Genomic DNA, 19,504 nt, shown 5'->3' with positions numbered 1-19,504 from the left:
AGATTAACAAGAAGCTGCTACCTGGTGAAGATCCCAACACACTACAAACAGTCAGACTGGCCAGTATTACAATCTATATATAATAGGCAATATCAGCTGCTATATCTAAACAAAACAAGACAAAAATGATCTGCACCGGCCCTTTATCAGCAGATATTGCTATGATCGACAATCGGCATCAGCGGATAAAAACATAATCATACTTTTTAATATAACAATTTTGACCCCATAATTGTGACCTTTTCTCTCAAAGCTTTGACTTTTTTAATCTCATAAGTATCTTTTTTATCTCATAGGCCTAACTATGACTTTTTATCTCATAATTATGACAGTAATTAATTTACTGGCCGAAATGGGCTTCCATATACAGTATAAGACCTATTTAAGAGTTATTTCACACTTTTTTGTTAATTACATACTTCCATATGTGTCATTCATAGTTTTGATGCCGTCAGTGAGAATCTACAATGTAAATAGTCATGAAAATAAAGGAAACTCATTGAATGAGAAGGTGTAACCAAACTTTTGGCCTGTAGCCTACTGTAGATGTGCTGTAAATGGATAAAAATATCACCTTTATCATGTCAACTATTTTCTACAACTTTCTAAATAGAGACTGGTGGAAATTATAGCCTAATTATTTCCATAAAAAAAAAACTGTAAATATTTGCTTTTTTTCTGAAAAATAGACCGGAAGTGTTCCGTTTGCTGCTGTTGACGGAACACAGGCGTGAGAGCGCAGAAGCTAGAGACCGCACAGACGACAGGTTGAACATCGGATTCTTCTTAGTCCAAAAGGTTTGTATTTTATTTGTATTCAGTCCGTTTCGTCATAGGTCATGAGAACTGGGGATAGCTGATGTGTGAGTACTATTAAACAGCGATTGTGATTTAGGATCGCCCATCAATAAACGACAGTCAAACGCGCCTAGGACTTGATCGTGTCAATCAAGTCTTAACAGTCGTTTTAAAATATCAATAGGCTACGTCGCATTTAACCATGTGTGGAACAGCAATGAAAATATTGTAAAAAGACGTTATTTTATATTATTACTGCAGTGTTACAAGCTCACATGCAGCAGCGGACAGGATGAACCCGGCCTGTCGTTTGTTGCAACAGCCATCTTTTAGGAAATGTTATCCTTCACACAGCTTTAAAAAAAACGCTACAGAAATATTAGCAGTTGCACCACGCCTATCATGGATCTGTTTGTGATGTGTGTGTGTGGAGCCAGTTATTGCAGCGGTATTGCACTGGGGGTGGGGGTTCTGTTGCTTTGTACGCCGCGCCATGGCGTTATAACCTTTCTACTGCGGCTTCCAGTCGCTCTTATCTGTCTGTGTACTTATCCGTCTATGCAGGGCCGGCCCTAGACTTTTGGGGGCCCAATATCCTTGGTTATACTCCCAAACCACTGCTTACACGGACACAACAGAAGCAAAGTAGTTAGGGCCCGAATTGACTAATGGTCGGTGCAGGCCTGTTGAAATTGATCTATTTATTATTACTGTTATTATTAGGGCCAGAGCACCAATTGAAACTTAAGTAGTAGGGCTGGTATCAACAGTTATTTCCCAAATCGATTCAATTCTGATTCACAAGCAGGGTTTTTCTTGTTAGCGTTGTGGCCTGCAACAGTATTGACAGGAAATGAAGCTCTGGGGTCTCATAGGGAGGATCCTTACTAAAAGTGTATGTACGCCCAAAAGCCCAAAATGGTATACGAAAAAAAAAATTCAGATTTATAAAACGTGCCTTTTATAAATCACAGATTACCTACAAGTGTGTGTACATGAATCAGCCTTTTATCCTGCCCTGTACACACCCATTTTTCAACCATAAAAAGTCAATGCAAAGCACCTCGTGAAAGCTGCTAAGTAGGTTAATGACCCTGGCAGTTGTTCTTTCGTGACGCTGAATCATGCCGGATCATGCCAACTGGCGGAGAAAAAGCATAAAACCTCTCAGATGCTTGGTAATTGATAATAAGGAATTGGAATAAGATTTAACCTGAACTATATTATATCCAAGCATGTCTTAGTGATGAAGTTGAAGATTAAAATATTTATATTAAACTCTTAGCTGTAAACAGCCAGTTATCCCCAGAGTGTGGGGGACCTGTATTTGGACCAGGATGGCATAGTTCAGGCATGTTACCCACTCTACTGGACCCAATTCAGTACATAGATCCAGGAGAGCAACTTTAGGGAATTTAAAATGTCATCTTAGTCAGTCATTGTTCATGATAACGTAGATAATATGGAGAGAAAAAAACATGTGTGAGGCATCAATACTTACAATAAAAATATTAAGAGTTATCATTATTCCCATTATTATTCCCATTCCCAATATTTACTTTCTGCAGTCTGACATCAGTTCACCACCTCACCATCTGCGTTGCCAATTCCCATTCGCTCCAAATGTGCATACGCATGGATCAAGGGTTTGTGTGGAGGACCGCACATTCTCCCATCAAGTTTGTTTTTTATAAATCACAACCTTTGCGTGGGAAGTGACGTTTGCACAATTTCAGGCCTGTTTTTGGGCGTATGCTACGTTTATAAATGAGACCCCTGGCCTGTGAAATCTCTTTTCAGAATCCACTGACATGACCCAACAAAATGTTTGGAAAGAGGATGTCTGATATTATCTGAAGATAATCTGTTTCACAAACCTTGTCTGGTCAGGATCTACTACTACAAAGTCATGGCAACCACATACAGCGGCGAAAGCCTCATTGCCTACTGTACTATGTAAACCGCACTCATTCTGGTCTTGTTAAATATGGCAGCTATTGCTGGTAGCTTGAAAAATAGTGTTATGGGCACTGACTTTTTTTTGCAACATATTTTATTGAAAACTGAATCAAGTTATATGGAAATGAAGATTTTGTACAGTTTGGATTTTAAACTAAAACAAAGTGACACAGAGCACAACAAATTATACACAAAAGGCAAAGAAAAAATGTAAAATTAAAAGGCACTCAACCCGCCCACCCCAGTTGGAATCATATGCATACATAAAATGTAACGTAACTAAGTCTGGTAAGATCTGCAAGTTTGCAAATGGATGAAAAAAAACAGACAGTTAAATAAATGGACCAACAGATCCCGTTGCTCTGGATGGAGACCAGTGAAGGAAAATATGAGCACTTTTCCAACTGAGCTTGACAACGTAGATGTGGCTTGAGCAACGTGTCTGAAAGTTGTAAGTCTTCAGTTAGCTGTGCAAAGAGAAATCTGAATCATTCCCAATCAGCAGAGACGGAGAGCGTAGGTATATGTTAGGAGATAACATAGACACAGGCTAATTACTGCTAATTAACATGCTTGTTAGTAATTAAACCTAAACAGCTGATGTACGTCGAAACTCTCTGCGAGCTTCTCCTGGCAATACGGTGATTTGTCGACTGTGCAACAGCAAGTTGCGTGGTTATGACGCAATCGTTTGCCTAATTTTACAAAAACGTCTGCTATGGCGCCATAACATGAACTACAAGGTAATAGTGTAGCGGCCCCTCGGATTTATGGACTCGGACGCAGAGAGTTTCAAACGGTGTCAATTTATTCTTCCTCTTAAGGAGCACCAGGCACCATATGAACACCGTGAAAACTACGGAAAACAGAAGTACAAAAGTTTCAATGTAGATTCACAAACAATACATATATTAAATCATCTTCACATATTAATCGTACCTTATTCCGCTCTCCAAGGGCGCTAATCAAGTGTCTGTCCATTAGCTAGCATGCTTTCTAGCCTGACATCCTCACAGTTGGAGCTCTTAGAAATACCATGTACAGACATTAAAAGATTAATAAGGTAAATCGCAAGGTAAACCTTCTCTTAAAAGACTCAAATTGACAAATATGTAAACTACAAACATGTTAACAGGTTTACCTTCGCTCCGACGATGCGTGAGCACCACATGGAAAAGAGTGTGTAACAGGAAGTAGGGATGAGCGAGTACAGCATTATCTGTATCTGTATCTGTATCTGTTTACCACATGAATTATCCGGATCCGGATCCGTACTCGGACTGGGCGGGGCCTAAACCGGAAGTGGTCATATTTAACCCGGAAGTGGGTCGAGCGGCCGAGGGAGCACATTTCTCCTTGTTCTGTGTGTGTGTGATTGATCCAAGCGGGTTTGTAGGGGGGGGGGGGGGGGGGGGGGGCGCTGTGATTATCACAGAACGCTGCGCGGCCAGTTGAGGAGTTGTATTCAATCCGAGCACGGATATTGACTCATATTACTTGGATAATACTTGTACTCGGCAAAAGTGCTTCATCCGTACCGCATACTCGTTTCAGCCTGATACTCGGATCACCCCTAACAGGAAGTGTAGCGTCAAACAGAATACAAGAAGAAGAAAACAGCGCTTTCAAAATAAAAGCGGACCAACCCACAAAATGACAATAAAACCACAATGTCTTAACATTAAAAATACAATGTGTAAGACAATATCAGAGACATTTACAAATAGAGCCTTTTATACATTGTTGTTGTGTTACTTTAGAAATAAACAATGGACAAATAGAGTCTTGAAACAGATGTAAAGTTATTCACTATCAAAGTGGCGTCAAAATGAATTGCAGTCACTGGGATGCTAACTGCAGGTGATGGCTTTGTAGCATTAAAATGGCGCCATGCGAGCTACGCTTAGAGAAGAGAGGCTTACCCCCTTGGAAAAAATGTGTCTGTTTGTTGTCATTGTGTACTGAATTTTTTAAGTTTCAAGAAAAACTTAGTTTAGTAAAGTTTATTAGTTTATAATGTTGTGGACAGTTCCCCTTATAAAACTGTACAGTAAATGAGCAGCTTTAGCCTCTGTAGCTAATTAGGCTACATCTCTGTACCATTGTAAACTGAAGGAGTGTTTAGAGACTTCCACTGTAAAAGAATTCAATGTCTGGCTAGACAGAAGAAGTGAAACTGAGAAAATAGCGATTAGGGGGCATGGTTGAAGATGTATTCCTGTTATAATTGAAATTTTATTAAAATAAACAAACCAGAAGTTGTGTTAGTGGATAGAGTGGCATTGTGGGTTCAGACTTTATCCTATACTTCTGAGAAAATAACAGTTTTGATTTAGTGCTCATAATATGGTCATTTCAGGTTCATAGTTGTATTCAGAAGGTATATCAAAACACCATATTTTTGTTGTAGTTTTGCCTGCACATTGCTGCAGCTACTCTTTTCACCATGTGTGTTAAGCTCTCTGTTTTGGCAACAGAGTGAGATATCTCACTTCTGTTCCATCTTTGTTGGGAGTCGTACATGCTTGCTACTACGAAGTAGTGGTGCGCTCACCATGTATACCTCTGGTGGAGGTATTGCAGCGTTGTAACTCGAATACAGTCAAAGGTACTGCATTTTTTATTTATTTATAGCTAGAGCAACCTCTCTTTGCCTTTTTTGACTGCTTGAACAAGCTGCAGAGACGTTGTCTTGCCCCGCTAAGCCTTGCTCATGTAACAGCAGCATTTAAACTGTATTTCACACTATGATGGTTAGATTTGCAATTAATCAGCTGTTCACATGCATGCCAAACTGGAGGGGAAGTCCGTTACAGTTATGTAGGCCTATAGGCTATTCAACAACCTCTCTCTCTTCCGTTATCATCCTTCTGGACATTTCTGCTGCCTTTGACACAGTGACATTTTGACAATCAACAATCTGGATGTCTCAGGCTCTGCGCTCTCTTGCTCATATCTTACCTGGCGGACGAACCTACCAGGTAACTTGGAGAGGATCTATCTCAGAACCTTGCCCACTTAAAACTGGGGTCCTCAGTGATCAGCCCTGGGTCCTTTCCTCTTTTCTCTGTACACCAACTCTCTAGGGTCTATCATTCAATCGCACAGCTTTTTATAATCACAGCTACGCAGATGACACCCAACTAATTCTCTTCTTTTCGGACTTTGAAACGCAAGTAACAGCACGTACTGTATCTCGGCCTGACATTTCTTCTTGGATGTCCACACACCATCTGATACTCAACCTTGACAAGACTTAGGTCCTTTACCTTCCATGGAAGGCCTCTCCCACCCAGGACCTAACTATAACAATTGACAACTCTGTGGTAGTCCCCGCCCAGACTGCTAGAAACCTGGGTGTGACACTTGACAACCAACTCTCCTCCACTGCCAACATTGCTGTAACTACCCGATTGTGTAGATACATGCTGCATAACATCAGAAGGATATGTCCCCTTCTAACGCAGAAGGCGGCCCTGGTTCTGGTTTAGGCTCTAGTCAGCTCACATCTAGACTACTACAACTCACACCGCTCCTCCGCTCTTTTCACTGGTTACCAATTGCTACCTGCATCCGCTCCAAGACACTAGCATTTGCATACAGGGCTACGGATAAGCCCCAGTTTACATCCAGGACGTGGTCAAACCTTATACCCCAACCCGCCCACTCTGCTCTGGATCAGCCAACCCGCTTGCTGCCCCGTCACAGCGAGGGACAACTATTCACTCAACAAAAAGGGTTGGGCATCGTTTTGATTTGAATGAGTATTTCCGATTCTTCCTTTCAATTTTTGGTTCTTTTCTCTATTCCGATTCTTGAGGGGGGGAGTCTAAACATGTCACAGGTTTATTTCACAGAGCAAAATTGTATTTGAGTCAATTAGGAGTTTTAGTTTTGGGAGCTGCAGTCCATGTAGGAGAAAATTAGGAATTCCTCTGCACCAGACCAAAATGCAGATTTATATATGCAGAAGTTGCACCCTGGTCTGGACTCTCTGGACACTACTAACTTAATGCATTAAAAACAGTTCTTGTTCAGAAATATGAGCATGTCTGCCTTCTCATGCAATATACGTGAACATTCAGCCCATACAGTATAACACGTGTAGAGGAGGCCTGAACACACAAACACGAAAATGCCATGTTTAACATTAAAGGATAAGTCATGCGCTGGTTCCACCACCAGGCAGCACGGTTATCAGACGTAAAGGTTGGTGGTGTCTCCTTGTACATCTGCATTTCCTTCTCTGCATGGTCCTGGAGGACATGGTCCTCCTCTGTGATGACATCCTTTCTGCATCCTTATTGGCAAAAAGCTCCTCAAATGGAGCCTTTCTTGGATGTTTGCTTGGAGGTTGTAGGAAAAACATAGAATAGATTTGTTAAATGAAAAACATCTACTAAAGGCAAAGACTAAAATCCTAAATATAATTTCAGCATTTCTGTGCTTACGTTCTCATCTTTTTACATCCCCCCCCCCCGTTTGTTAAGCGTCCTTGGGTTTGTGAAAGGCGCTATATAAGTCAAAGTTATTATTAATATTATTATCATTTTCTCTAAATACATTGTTCTGTCATCACTATCTTCTCCACAGTCATCATCTGTTGACTGCAAATAACATAATTGGCATTTATAGACCAAACATTTTAATGACTGAATTGGAGACATTAAATGTTTCAACTTCAATGACATTATATAACCTGAACTTGCTCAGAGTCTGTCATCATGTCTCTCTTGATTTGGTACCAGACACCGATATTTTGTTTGAAGCGTGGGTCTAATGCTGTTAACACTTCAAGAAAGTTCCTTAAGTTCTCGCTCTGTAAAATAAAAATCAAGTCAACGGGATAGAATGATTTAATGTATTGTTCTTTAATGAAAGTTCACCTAATTTGTACCTGATATCGCTTGGACAAGTTTGCCCAAACTTGCCTCTTGAGATTTTATACAAATACTGTGTCTCAGTGTGTAACAGTAAAGTGCATTTCAAGCTTTTTTGCGAATTGGCAGGATCTGACCACATGTGGGCTTCTTTTCAGTTGAAACGCAAAGCGTGGAAGTGTACCTCTGCCTTCCTGAACTCTTTATCACTCAGCCGGGCAAGTCTGTGTGTGACAATTAGGATACATTTTAGAATATGAAATGCATAGTTATTCTCGCTTACACTTTTTGTTTTTAATTATCTAATATCAAACTCTCACTTGAAGTTGACTGAAACTTAAAACTTGCTTAGTGTTTTATTAATCTTGTGTATTGGTCTGTGCTGTATAAATACGTTGAGTAGGACACCCAGATTTCCTCTCTCCTATCTAGCTCTACCTGTCCCTCTCCATATTCTTTCTCAGCCGTTGATCCAAGCTGCCTGCTTGAATTGCAGGTATTGCTCTAAGAATCTCTCCATCATAAGGCAGAAAGAGTTCCATCGAATACTCACATTAAGTGTGAGTGAGTGCTGTGGCAGTTCTGACACAAACATTAAAATCACAAATACAGAGAAACAAATGACATAACATATACATATATATATATCATCATACAACATTTATGAGATTTTAGTTATATGATTTAGACATTAGCTATTTGAAAAAATTGAATGAATGCAAAATTTACATCACTAAAAAGGCATTTTAATTATAAAGCATTCACAGTGGTCAAATGAACAAATTCAGTGATTCTTACTGAGGAGATCTTGCATCTCTTGCAGAACAACCTTTGCCATCGAGGACCTCTTCATCCATCCGATGATGGCACATATCTTTGCAGTCCACTGCAGTCAGGGAGTAGAGACTCTCCTGCAAGATTGAGTGTGTGTCTGAGCAAAGCAGCCCAGTTTCACAAACTCTAGTCTTTTATGGCCGTGTTCATATTTGCTGCATTATCCACAGCAGCAGCCACTACTTTGTCAAAAATGCCATATTCTTTCAGGATGTCGACGTTCTCCTTTGCCACGGCGTGTCTGGTCTGGGCTGTGTAGACAGCTTTGGTTTGCAGTAGGGATGAGCGAGTACAGCATTATCTGTATCTGTTTACACATGAATTATCTGTATCGGCACTCGGACTGGGTGGGGCCTAACCCGTAAGTGGACGGGATTTAACCCGGAAGGGGGTCGGGTTGTCTTGAAATGGGCGGGGCTTTAACCAGTATTTTGTTATAAGTTGAAATGGGTTGATCAGAAATTGTTATATTTATTGCTGATTAGAAAACTATTTACATGACAGCATCAGCTTTGAGCTTCAGATCAATGGTGTTGTCATGGTAACAAACAAACTATATACAGAACAAGTTTTGCAACAACAAATACAACACATGCGTTGCAATTATGAAGTAAATGTAATGAACCAGAGTTTTCATACTCAATATAACTTTCTTTTTTACTTTTAAGACAGAGAGAAAGAGAGAGAGGGGCGGGGGGACCGTGTTCTACGGATCTAATAAGTTAGAGCCAGCAGAGGTTAAAAAAAAATCTCCAACGGCAGAGACGCAACGCGAGTCACATTCTACCAGGTAGCATGTCTGAAACCCCACGTTTACCAGAAACCTACACTGTAAAACTTTTCACCGTAAATTTACAGTAATATACTGGCAGCAGCTTCGCCAGTAAACTACTGTTAATTTACAGTAAGCATACTGTATTAAAATTAAAATTAGGTATTTTACTGTAAACAGGTATACAGTTACTAACTGTATTATTTGAATTTACAGTAATATACTGGCAGCAGCTTCACCAGTAAACTACTGTTAATTTACAGTAGGCATACGGTTTTAAACTACAGTATTTAACTGTAAACAGTATACAGTTACTAACTGTATTTGAATTTACAGTAATATACTGGCAGCAGCTTCGCCAGTAAACTACTGTTTATTTACAGTATGCATACTGTTATTTTTAATTACAGGTATTTTACTGTAAATAGACATAGTTTTACTTTATTTGAATTTACAGTTTTTTTTGGCAGCAGCTTTGCCAATATTACACTAAAATATAATTTCATGTTTATTTTGATTTACTGTAAATAAATATAATTAAATTTGTTGTACATGTACAACAATTGTGTTGACAGCACAAAAACATAGTGTTATGAAATTCTCAGTATACTGATCCAGAAGAATAAATTCTGCAGCTTTAAATGCTACCTCAGGGAACACTGCAATAAATAATTAGTCTTAAATAACAAGGAAAAAGCAAGATTCAAAATCTAATTAACTCTTTATTTTAGAATCAATCATAATGTAGTAACTCATCTTGTAACTGCTTGGCTCCCATGCAGTAACCGTTAAATCAAAAATCTTTAAAACATCAATGAAACACTTGAATGGGGCAAAACACTACATACAGCCGCAAGAACTGAACTAAACAACACAAAAACTAGCAGATATTGTTAATTGATGATGACAAATGATATCTGCAGCTAAACAAAACAATACAAGAGAAACTCAAACAAAGTCCCACTTGAAGTCGTTGAGCTTCCTGATCAGGGTGCAGACATGCGGGTTCACTGTTGAAGGTTTCTTCTGGACCATCTTTCCAGTTTTTCTGCTGGGTGCCTTTGATCCTCTCTCAGGATTAGTCCCCATGCAGATCCTAAATGACAATGGAACAACACAAATGCTATAGGTTAATGAAGAAATGGTTCATTTGGAGGAGAATATATCCTCTTTTAGTGTTAAAGGCACTACAGCTTAATTTGTATTTTTCTTATACAAGTAGTATTCAGCTACTAAACAAGAATAAAAACTGTATGTAATGTATGCCATTGTAGAATTACACATTCCAAAGGAAATAAACAATACAGTTACCAATAATTTAGAAATGTCCAGAAGTATATAATTTCTGGAAAAGATATTTTACCGCATAATACAATTAAGTTCACTTTATTCCTTCTGCATTTGTTGGTAACATTTCATGAACATTAGAGCTGTGTTGTTACAGTATTATTTTAGAAGACTTTAATGAGGGAAATATTTTTATTTTGAAATGTCACAAACAGTAACGATGCTTGACGGTGGTAGTTATGTGGCGTAACGAGTGACAATAGGCTGGGTTTTTGCAAAATTACTTTAAACCCCTAAGTTGTTTTTTTTAAATTATTTTAGTCAATGTTTATGCTTGTAGCAAATTAGAAGCTTTAGCTACTGAAATTCTAATCTCTGAGCACTTAATCAATAAAAAGTCAATCCCGGTGTATAATACAGTATGTGTGGAAAATCTCCTACCTCTGAATGAACTCCAACGAGCATGCAGCCTGGTCCTGGTATTGCAGGTTAAAGTTGTAGTGAGTTGACATTAGAACAGCAAGTCCCAGCTCAAAGGACCCCCCTCACTGACAACCTGGCCCTCCACGCTCACACCCCCCGCTGATCAGTCAGTTGGACCTAAAAGAAATAGGAATATAATAGAAATGGTAACAATATGATTTCATTGTACGTAATTAATTTGATCTGAATTTATTTACATATCCCCATATTTTTTTTAAACCACGTGAAATGTCTTCATATTTATGGCTATGGTAGAATTATACATTGTTCTACAATTATAAAACTAAACCTTTTTTCTATGGCATTGTGGCTATACCCAACAAATACAAAGCCTGATGACTTTCCATCAGTGTATTTTCCCCCATAAAAAATGGTGTGTTAGGTCATGACAACCAACATATATTTTTGTTAATGCTCTGTAGTATTGACTGTAATATAAATATATGATATAATAATGAACTCAAAAAGGTAATGCAGAGTAGACTGCTATACAAACAACGTACCGGTACTATTAATCTCAGCTTTCAGGCAGCGGGACAGTCTGTAACATGGCGGGAGTGGCAGACACCTGCAAAGAAAAACATAACAAAAATGCAATAATTACCTTATAGTAGCATTTTATGCCTTTATTTGGATAGGACAGCTTAGAATTGAAAGGGAGAGAGAAGGGGGATGACATGCAGCAAAGGTCCGCAGCTCGGAGTCAACCCGTGGCCGCTGCATCGGAGTTAAAAATGACAATAAACCGTTTGAAAAATAGATAACAAGTCAATATTATATCTTCGGTTGCACAAAAAGTCCGTTATCTAAAGTTATAGTTTTAGTAGTAAACCAAGCAAATATGATTAAACAATGTTCATTTGCAGAAATAAAAAAGTCCGCCTAAAATCTTTGAAAAATGGACCATGAAACCGTTTAAAAAAATTAAAAATTAAAAGTGAGTAACACGTCAATATAACATTCTTTTCTTTTGCACAAAAAGTCTGTTATCTAGCTAGTTAGAGTTATGGTTTTATAAGAAAACCCGAGCAAATATGAGAGCACCAAAGTCTGTAAGGTTCCAGTAGATTAGGGTTCCAGTAGATTAAGGTAGATGCAGCACTGCGTTAAGGAGTTTTCAAACGCGTGTACAGTATAACTTTAGGCTCCTTCAGGAAAATGTTTCTACTGGGTACTAACGTTAACGTCTATAGGGTACTAACACCATTAACGTTAAGATAGCTTAACGTTTACGGTGTTTGTGGTAATGTTAGCGACCGTGATAACGTTAGCTAGCTAACATTACTACTCACACCATTAACAATAACTAGCCGTTAACGGCGTTAGTGGTAATGTTAGCGACCGTGATAACGTTAGCTAGCTAACATTACTACTCACACCATTAACAATAAACTAGCCGTTAACGGCGTTAGTGGTAAAGTTAGCGACCGTGATAACGTTAGCTAGCTAACATTACTACTCACACCATTAACAATAAACTAGCCGTTAACGGCGTTAGTGGTAATGTTAGCGACCGTGATAACGTTAGCTAGCTAACATTACTACTCACACATTAACAATAAACTAGCCGTTAACGGCGTTAGTGGTAATGTTAGCGACCGTGATAACGTTAGCTAGCTAACATTACTACTCACACCATTAACAATAAACTAGCCGTTAACGGCGTTAGTGGTAATGTTAGCGACCGTGATAACGTTAGCTAGCTAACATTACTACTCACACCATTAACAATAAACTAGCCGTTAACGGCGTTAGTGGTAATGTTAGCGACCGTGATAACGTTAGCTAGCTAACATACTACTCACACCATTAACAATAAACTAGCCGTTAACGGCGTTAGTGGTAATGTTAGCGACCGTGAACACCAGATGATTAACTCTACTAGCTAGCTAGCTTAACGTTACTGTTACTGGGTGATCTGCTGCAATATCTAAAAAAAATGAATCGATAAAACTATTCTTAATATTTCAAGGCATGCAGGCAAACAAAAATATTTTCAAACTTACATAAATGTTGAAAAAGCCGCTGACTCGCGTCCTCTTGGTGCAACTGCTGCTGTCCACGCGCTTTCCTCAGAGACCAGAGACTGATATGCATCGCGAGCCTGTCGTTGTCTGAAATATTTTAAATTGTAATCCCCGCTTTTTTCTTTATTTTCCCGAGATGCACTGCGATTTACAGTAAATCTGTAATCAACATTCTGCAGATATTTGCTGTAGTCCTAGACCGTTAATTTATTTTCTCCCAGAATGCATTGCCACATACAGTATAATCCTGTATAATATTAAAACAGTAAAATACTGTGAGATTTTAGCTGTAAATTTACATCAAAGGTTTACAGTGTACTGGTTACTAAGTAAGTACTACAAACCGAGGTAAAAAACAAACCTGAAGCTCAAGAAACCCTAAACGTTAACGGAAAAGACCTGCAGACCTGAGTGACTGAGGGAGATGGAGAGAGAGGGAGAGAGAGAGAGAGCGCTGTTCACTTCTCAGTGTTCGGTGTGTGAGTGAGCACAGTGTGTGTATAGGGGAGGGGCGCTGTGACTATCACAGAACAACCCAGTCTCCGCTACCCAATGAGGAGTTTTCAATCCGAGCACAGATATTGACTCGTATTACTTGTATAATACTGTATTCGGCAAAAGTGCATTATTTGTACCGGATACTCGTTTAGCCGAGTATCCGGCTTGTCTCTAGTTTGCAGCGCTTTAAGCTTCATTTTGCTGTGACAGCTAGGTAGGGCTCTTGAGCAATATATTTCTATCTTGTACCAAGTTGGGCTTAACTGGTTTGCCAAATAGTCTCTGGTAAGGGCGGGTGTACTTGGGGTTGATACAACGGATCACATCCCTGTGAACATAAAATGTTAAAATTTCAATACTTTTTTCTAATTTCCCCCACATAAAATATACCTTTGTTTTGCAACTTAGAAAAGATTGAATCAAGAGATGAGGGACGAAAAAAAATATTCTTACATAGTAGACCAAATAAGGATGCTGTTACAAATTTAAAATGTTTTTCTTAGTTGATACCATTTTTTTTAAAGTATTAAAGGCAAGGTTGGTTAAGGTAAAAATGCTACAAAGCCATCACCCGCCGTTAGCATCCCATTGACTGCCATTCATTTTTCATGTCACTTTGACAGTGAATAACTTTGCACCTGAAGCGTTTAAAGACTCAATTTATCAATTGTTTATTTCTAAAGAAACACAACAATGTAACAAGCTCTGTTAACTTGTATGTCACGTTATGGCTCCGTAGCAGAGGTTTTTGTAAAAATAGGCTAACAATTGTGACATAACCACGCAACTTGCTGACGCATAGTCGACAAATCACCATATTGTCATGAGGAAGCTTGCAGACAGTTTGGACAGTGTAGGTTTAATTACTAATGTTAACTAGCATTTTAGTTAGCAATGCTAGATTGCTAGCCAACAATACTTTTCTCCTAAATGACTTCTTCACTTCACGTGAGTTGGATTATACAGTATGTTATTGACAGAAACCTGGCTTATGGCAAGTTCACCGTCTTTCTCTGAACTTCTCCCCACCCCCCGATGTGGCTTCCTCAGCTTCCCTTGGACCACCGGTAAAGGTGGAGGGCTAGCTGCTATGTTTAAGTATGGTTTTTGGAAGATTCCTTTTGACAGCTGCTCCACCTTTGAGCGGCAGCTGTTTAAGACCGCTTTTCCAATGTGTCCAAGGTGGTGTAATGACCTTCAAAATTTAATAACAATTTTGACTGGAGTGGACTGACTTTGTGGCTGGGATTGCGTTTAAATATGATTGCTTTTTAATTGTTGGGGATTTTAATATACATGTGTGCTGCAAATCCAGACCTACAGCTAAGGAATTTTTTTAATCCTATTGATTTTTAATCTCACACAGTCTGTCACTGGCTTGACACACGAAAAAGGACATACTTTGGACCTCATGCTGTCATATGGTTTAGGTGTTGCCATTAAAGAAATATGCGACACATATGCGTATTTCAGATCATCTGCCCGTCTTATTTACTGTGGTTGTGTCCTGTTTGGACGTTTCCACTGTTGCTCCCGAATGTTGTGGGCGTGCAATTAACCTCACAGCTGCTTTTAAAGACTCAGACTCAGTCAGTTCAATCTTAAGGATTGTAATCTTAATGTTGAGGAACTCACCAACCTCATTGCCTTTACTTGTCCTGAGATATTGGACTCTGTTGCTCCACTGAGGAAGAAACGCACTAAAGTACTTTCAGAACCGTGGCTAAATGAAACTACCTCTGCTCTCAAACGTGTCTGCAGAAAAGCTGGCACGTTTACACATTACATAAATACCAGGAAGCCCTTAAATCTAAGCTAAAAACTATTTTTTTTATCTCACCTGGTTGCTAGTAACACCCAGAAGCCTCAGGTTCTTTTAAAGTGATTAACTCTATTTTCAACCCTTGTGAACAGGGGCATCGGACTGGGGGAAAAAAAGAAAATGAGTACTCGGTATCAGCCGATATGCAAGGGCAGTTATCAGTATCGGAAAGCAAAAAATGGTATCGGACATTCTCTAGTTAAAGCAGCGCTTTTCATTCTCCACATTTTTTGGATCTGGGCTGGACTGGATCTTTTAGTTAGGACTAGGGCTGGTTACCGAATTCAATACTCTTAGGTACCGACCGGTTTTCCTCTAAAGTCCTCTAAGTATTGAAAATGCCTTGTCATTCAATACCCGATTTCAATACAAAGGAGTAAATTTCATCAGCATCAGTGAGCCAATATGCATGCAGAGACAGGCTCACGTAGTAGGAGCTTCAAAATGTGTTATTTTGTAATTTCAAGTTTAGACAACCTTATCAAAGTCAAGGTATCGGTATCCGTACCGGTATCTAATTTTTTTTTAACGATACCCAGCCCTACTTAGGACTGACCGGTTCATTTAGGAGCGACCGGATCCCATGCTTTAAGATGTTAAGTGAATATGGCCTCTGATGTTTGTGTTTTGTGTATCTGCTGTATTGCTCCCAGACAAAAGAGTGACTCAATTTGTTTTTTTTCTCTAACTTTCATCAGTCAGGATATGTCTGTAAGGATGGAAATGGATATCAATGGAGTGTCAAGGGCACACGTCTCTATTCTTCCTGCAACTGAGATCAAAGCTGCATTAAAACCAGAAGCAGAAAGACCTCGCTGTGCCAGCACTCCATGTTCACCTATTAGAGGTACTGTTGCAGGATACCAGATCCTGCACATGGACTCAAACTATCTGGTGGGCTTCACCACTGGGGAGGAGCTTCTCAAACTGGCCCATCAGTGGTCAGAAGGCACTCCGGAGAAGGGTTCTGTATCAGAAGCTGTGTCAAGCTCCATCCAGAGCACTGTCCCAAAGTCTGTAGACTTGGACATCCACCGTTCTTCAAGAATCTGCAAAAGCAAAAGTCGCTACTACCAACCCTACGACATTCCTACTGCCAGTGGGCGGAGACGGAGGCGTATGCCCAGCTCGAGCGACACCTTTCTCAGGTCCCTGGCCCACGGGGAGCCAGGGAAGGGTCATCATGCAACACTACCCCTATGTCTGCTTAAAGGGAAGAGGGCCCAGTCCAAGTCTCTGGACTACCTTAATTTGGACAAAATAAGCATCAAAGAGTCATCAGACACTGAGGTGTTACAGTACCAACTGCAGCACCTTACCCTGCGAGGGGAGCGCATGTTTTCCAGAAACAAGACATAAAAGCACAGTGGGAGGCCCTTTTTAGGCATCTTTCACCTGTTTGGGGATTTAGGTGCTATTTCCAGCTTGGTTTCTTTTTATTGTTCTTTAAGAAGGCAGTCTGATTATCTTGTAATTCTATTAACTGGGGGTTTTACCTTGTACTGTACACATAACATGAAGAAAATCTTTAAATCACTCCTCACATTGTAATGAGGTTGTTGAGGTTAAATAATGTGAATAATATAAACTTAGCAATAACTGGTAAACCTATTTATTGACTGTGTTGTGTGTTTTTACTGTTCAACAACACACTAATATTATCAGTTTACAGCTGATGAAAGCACATATCCCTTACTGTATCAGCTTTAAAATGCACCATTGCTATATGTCCAATAATAGTTGATCTTTGAGGAGTTGTGTTAGTGAAAGTTGTGTGATTTTCTTTTTTTTCTTCTTCAGATTATGGCGCTGCATATAACTGTCAAATTAGCGTTTGATATACTTAATAATAGTACTTAAAAATATTTTTATTATTGCAGTGTCATAAATACATGCTAAAATTTCAGCTTAATGGCCATCAGAGCATGAAGGGAAATGGAAGTATTATTTTTTTTTATATAGGAGTTGGCAGGTGATTGGCTTAAAGGGTCACGTAGTAATTAATTTCCTGAGGTCCTATATACATCTTTATTGACAACATGACAATGACCAATAACAGAGGAAATGGCAGTTCCCTGAAATTGTAACTCCTTGACCCCCCTGCTTCCCAATTCTCCAGCTTGTGATGGAAATTATTCTCAGCGTGCCTTTTTGAAGGATATCCCAATTCCCAAAATGCAAATAATGAGTGAGGAGGCTCCCTGGAGGAACTATAATTGAGGATACACCGATGTATCATTTAAATGTCTTTTCACTTTTGGTATGTAAATCAAGAGGCGCAAGAGAAAGAGAGAGTAAATACTGTAGATATAGGAATAAGAATGTCAAGATGTCGCACCTTTTTATTTGTTGTATTTAACATACACAAACATATATATAAATATATGATGTCTGTATGAAAAGAACTATACAAATATATGCAATATTATATAGCCTATACAAACGCACTCCATTATTGATGCATGAATTGGCTCTTTAATTCAAATCTGCGTGTAGGCTTGAAATAATACACCATTTACCCACAAATTATTTTCTCCGATTTAGAGACCCAGATGGACATTTGACTGCAGTTCACGACAGTTCCTTTATTCTGCGTTGCATTTTAAATGGTGTATTGTAACACTGTGCAAGTGTTTTCTTTAAAGATTAGAGAGGCTGCTTGTAAAAATTTCCATGCGCGCAGTAATGTCACTGCAGCTGACTACGTCTGACATTTTAGCAGCAAACTAACTGTAGTTATAAACTTGACAGAGGAAACAGAACTAAACCTTAGGCTTCTAAATTAGTTACAATGAAGTTATAAGCTGCTGTTTTTTGAGTTGTCCAACAGCAGCTCTGTTCACATTTTAGATCAACGTTGAAAATATTTTCTCTGTTATTGATTATATCACCCACCCACTAATAATCAAAATGTTAATTTGGATGATCTAAATGGCCCAATCTATAGATTAACCACAGGCAGGGTCTAAAATCAACAAAAGTACACATCGCTGCTGATAGTCAAGAAGGATCGTTGTCATTACTCTCTGAATGAAAGAAAATACAATGGCTAGTAAAAAGAAGATACTGCCATTGTCAGCTCTCGGACTTCTTCTTGTGGAAGAAACACTGATTTGCTAGTCAAGGACTAGCACTCCACCAATCAGATTGGTCACTGAGTCTGACTGCCCACTGGCCGATTCAACAAGTCAAATCGAATAGAGGGTACCCTGCAGGACTAAAAGATTTTAGCTTCAAATTCATTCAGCTGAACAAGTTTAAAAATATAGAATGTATATCACAGAAACTGTAACCTAAGTAAAAACTGTTCAATTAATTGATATTTTCTTTTTCATCTGCTTTTAGTAATTGTCAAATGATATATTAAAAAATATGTAGGCTATATGGGGAGTTAACTCACAGTTCCAAGGCTGCAACTAAATGACCATTTGTTGAGAAAGTGCGACCTGCATGATGACTTATTTTTTATTTAATGTCAAAAAAGGAGGAGGGCGCAAGTCTGCTGGAGTTGGCCAATGTGTGTTTGAGAAGGTGAGGGTCTGTGAGTGATTAGTCAACTGCATAACACTGTGACATGTGATTCTCGCTTTCGTTGCATCTCAATGTCCTGCACAACGTTGTCTCGGTCTCAGACAAAGAGGACAGGATTTTATTTCAACACAACAACTGCGGGATATCACTTAATAACTGATTTATTTGCATTTTTACATTGATGCTAATGTTAGCGCTGACATTTTCTACACGCTGCGGTACTGCTCCCTTACTTGGGCAAGAATGGTAGAAATGTGACAGGAAAATAAATGTTATAGACTGCTAAATCTATAACTATTTACCTCGTAAAAACAAATAGTGTTTTTAGCTCATCTCTGGCTCCCTCATCACTCAATATTTCCTACAGTGGGTGTTAGATAGTTAGATACTCCCCTTTCCTTGGAAGTTTAATCACCTTAGATATAATTTGTATTTCAGTGTTTAAAAAAAAAGTCAAAGGAGTAGTGAGGAGCCTGTATGAGGCTGAGGCAATAATACAGTACAAATGACATTAATAATACAATGTTTATATTTCTGAATGTGCATTTATTAGGACCATTTAATTAAAATGTGACTGAACTACAATACAGCCGATTGTAGTTTCTCAATCAAT

At 39.0% G+C, this 19,504-nt stretch overlaps 1 protein-coding gene across 1 annotated transcript; it reads left to right on the top strand.

The window, feature by feature from the left end:
* Positions 1 to 696: 696 nt before the first annotated feature.
* On the top strand, positions 697 to 18,081 carry LOC116678209 (UNC119-binding protein C5orf30 homolog). Its single transcript, XM_032508237.1, has 2 exons — positions 697 to 798; positions 16,059 to 18,081. Exon 2 carries the CDS (start codon positions 16,066 to 16,068, stop codon positions 16,717 to 16,719), a length of 654 nt encoding a protein of 217 aa, XP_032364128.1. The 5' UTR covers positions 697 to 798; positions 16,059 to 16,065; the 3' UTR covers positions 16,720 to 18,081.
* Positions 18,082 to 19,504: the final 1,423 nt, after the last annotated feature.

Source organism: Etheostoma spectabile, unplaced genomic scaffold, assembly GCF_008692095.1.
Source record: "Etheostoma spectabile isolate EspeVRDwgs_2016 unplaced genomic scaffold, UIUC_Espe_1.0 scaffold00006622, whole genome shotgun sequence".
NCBI classification, from domain to species: Eukaryota; Metazoa; Chordata; class Actinopteri; order Perciformes; family Percidae; genus Etheostoma; species Etheostoma spectabile.
This window is presented reverse-complemented; position numbering and strand designations above follow the sequence as displayed.

Bases quoted from the DNA above. Each gene is read 5' to 3' on its own strand.
- LOC116678209 (XM_032508237.1), top strand. From the start codon at position 16,066: ATGTCTGTAAGGATGGAAATGGATATCAATGGAGTGTCAAGGGCACAC.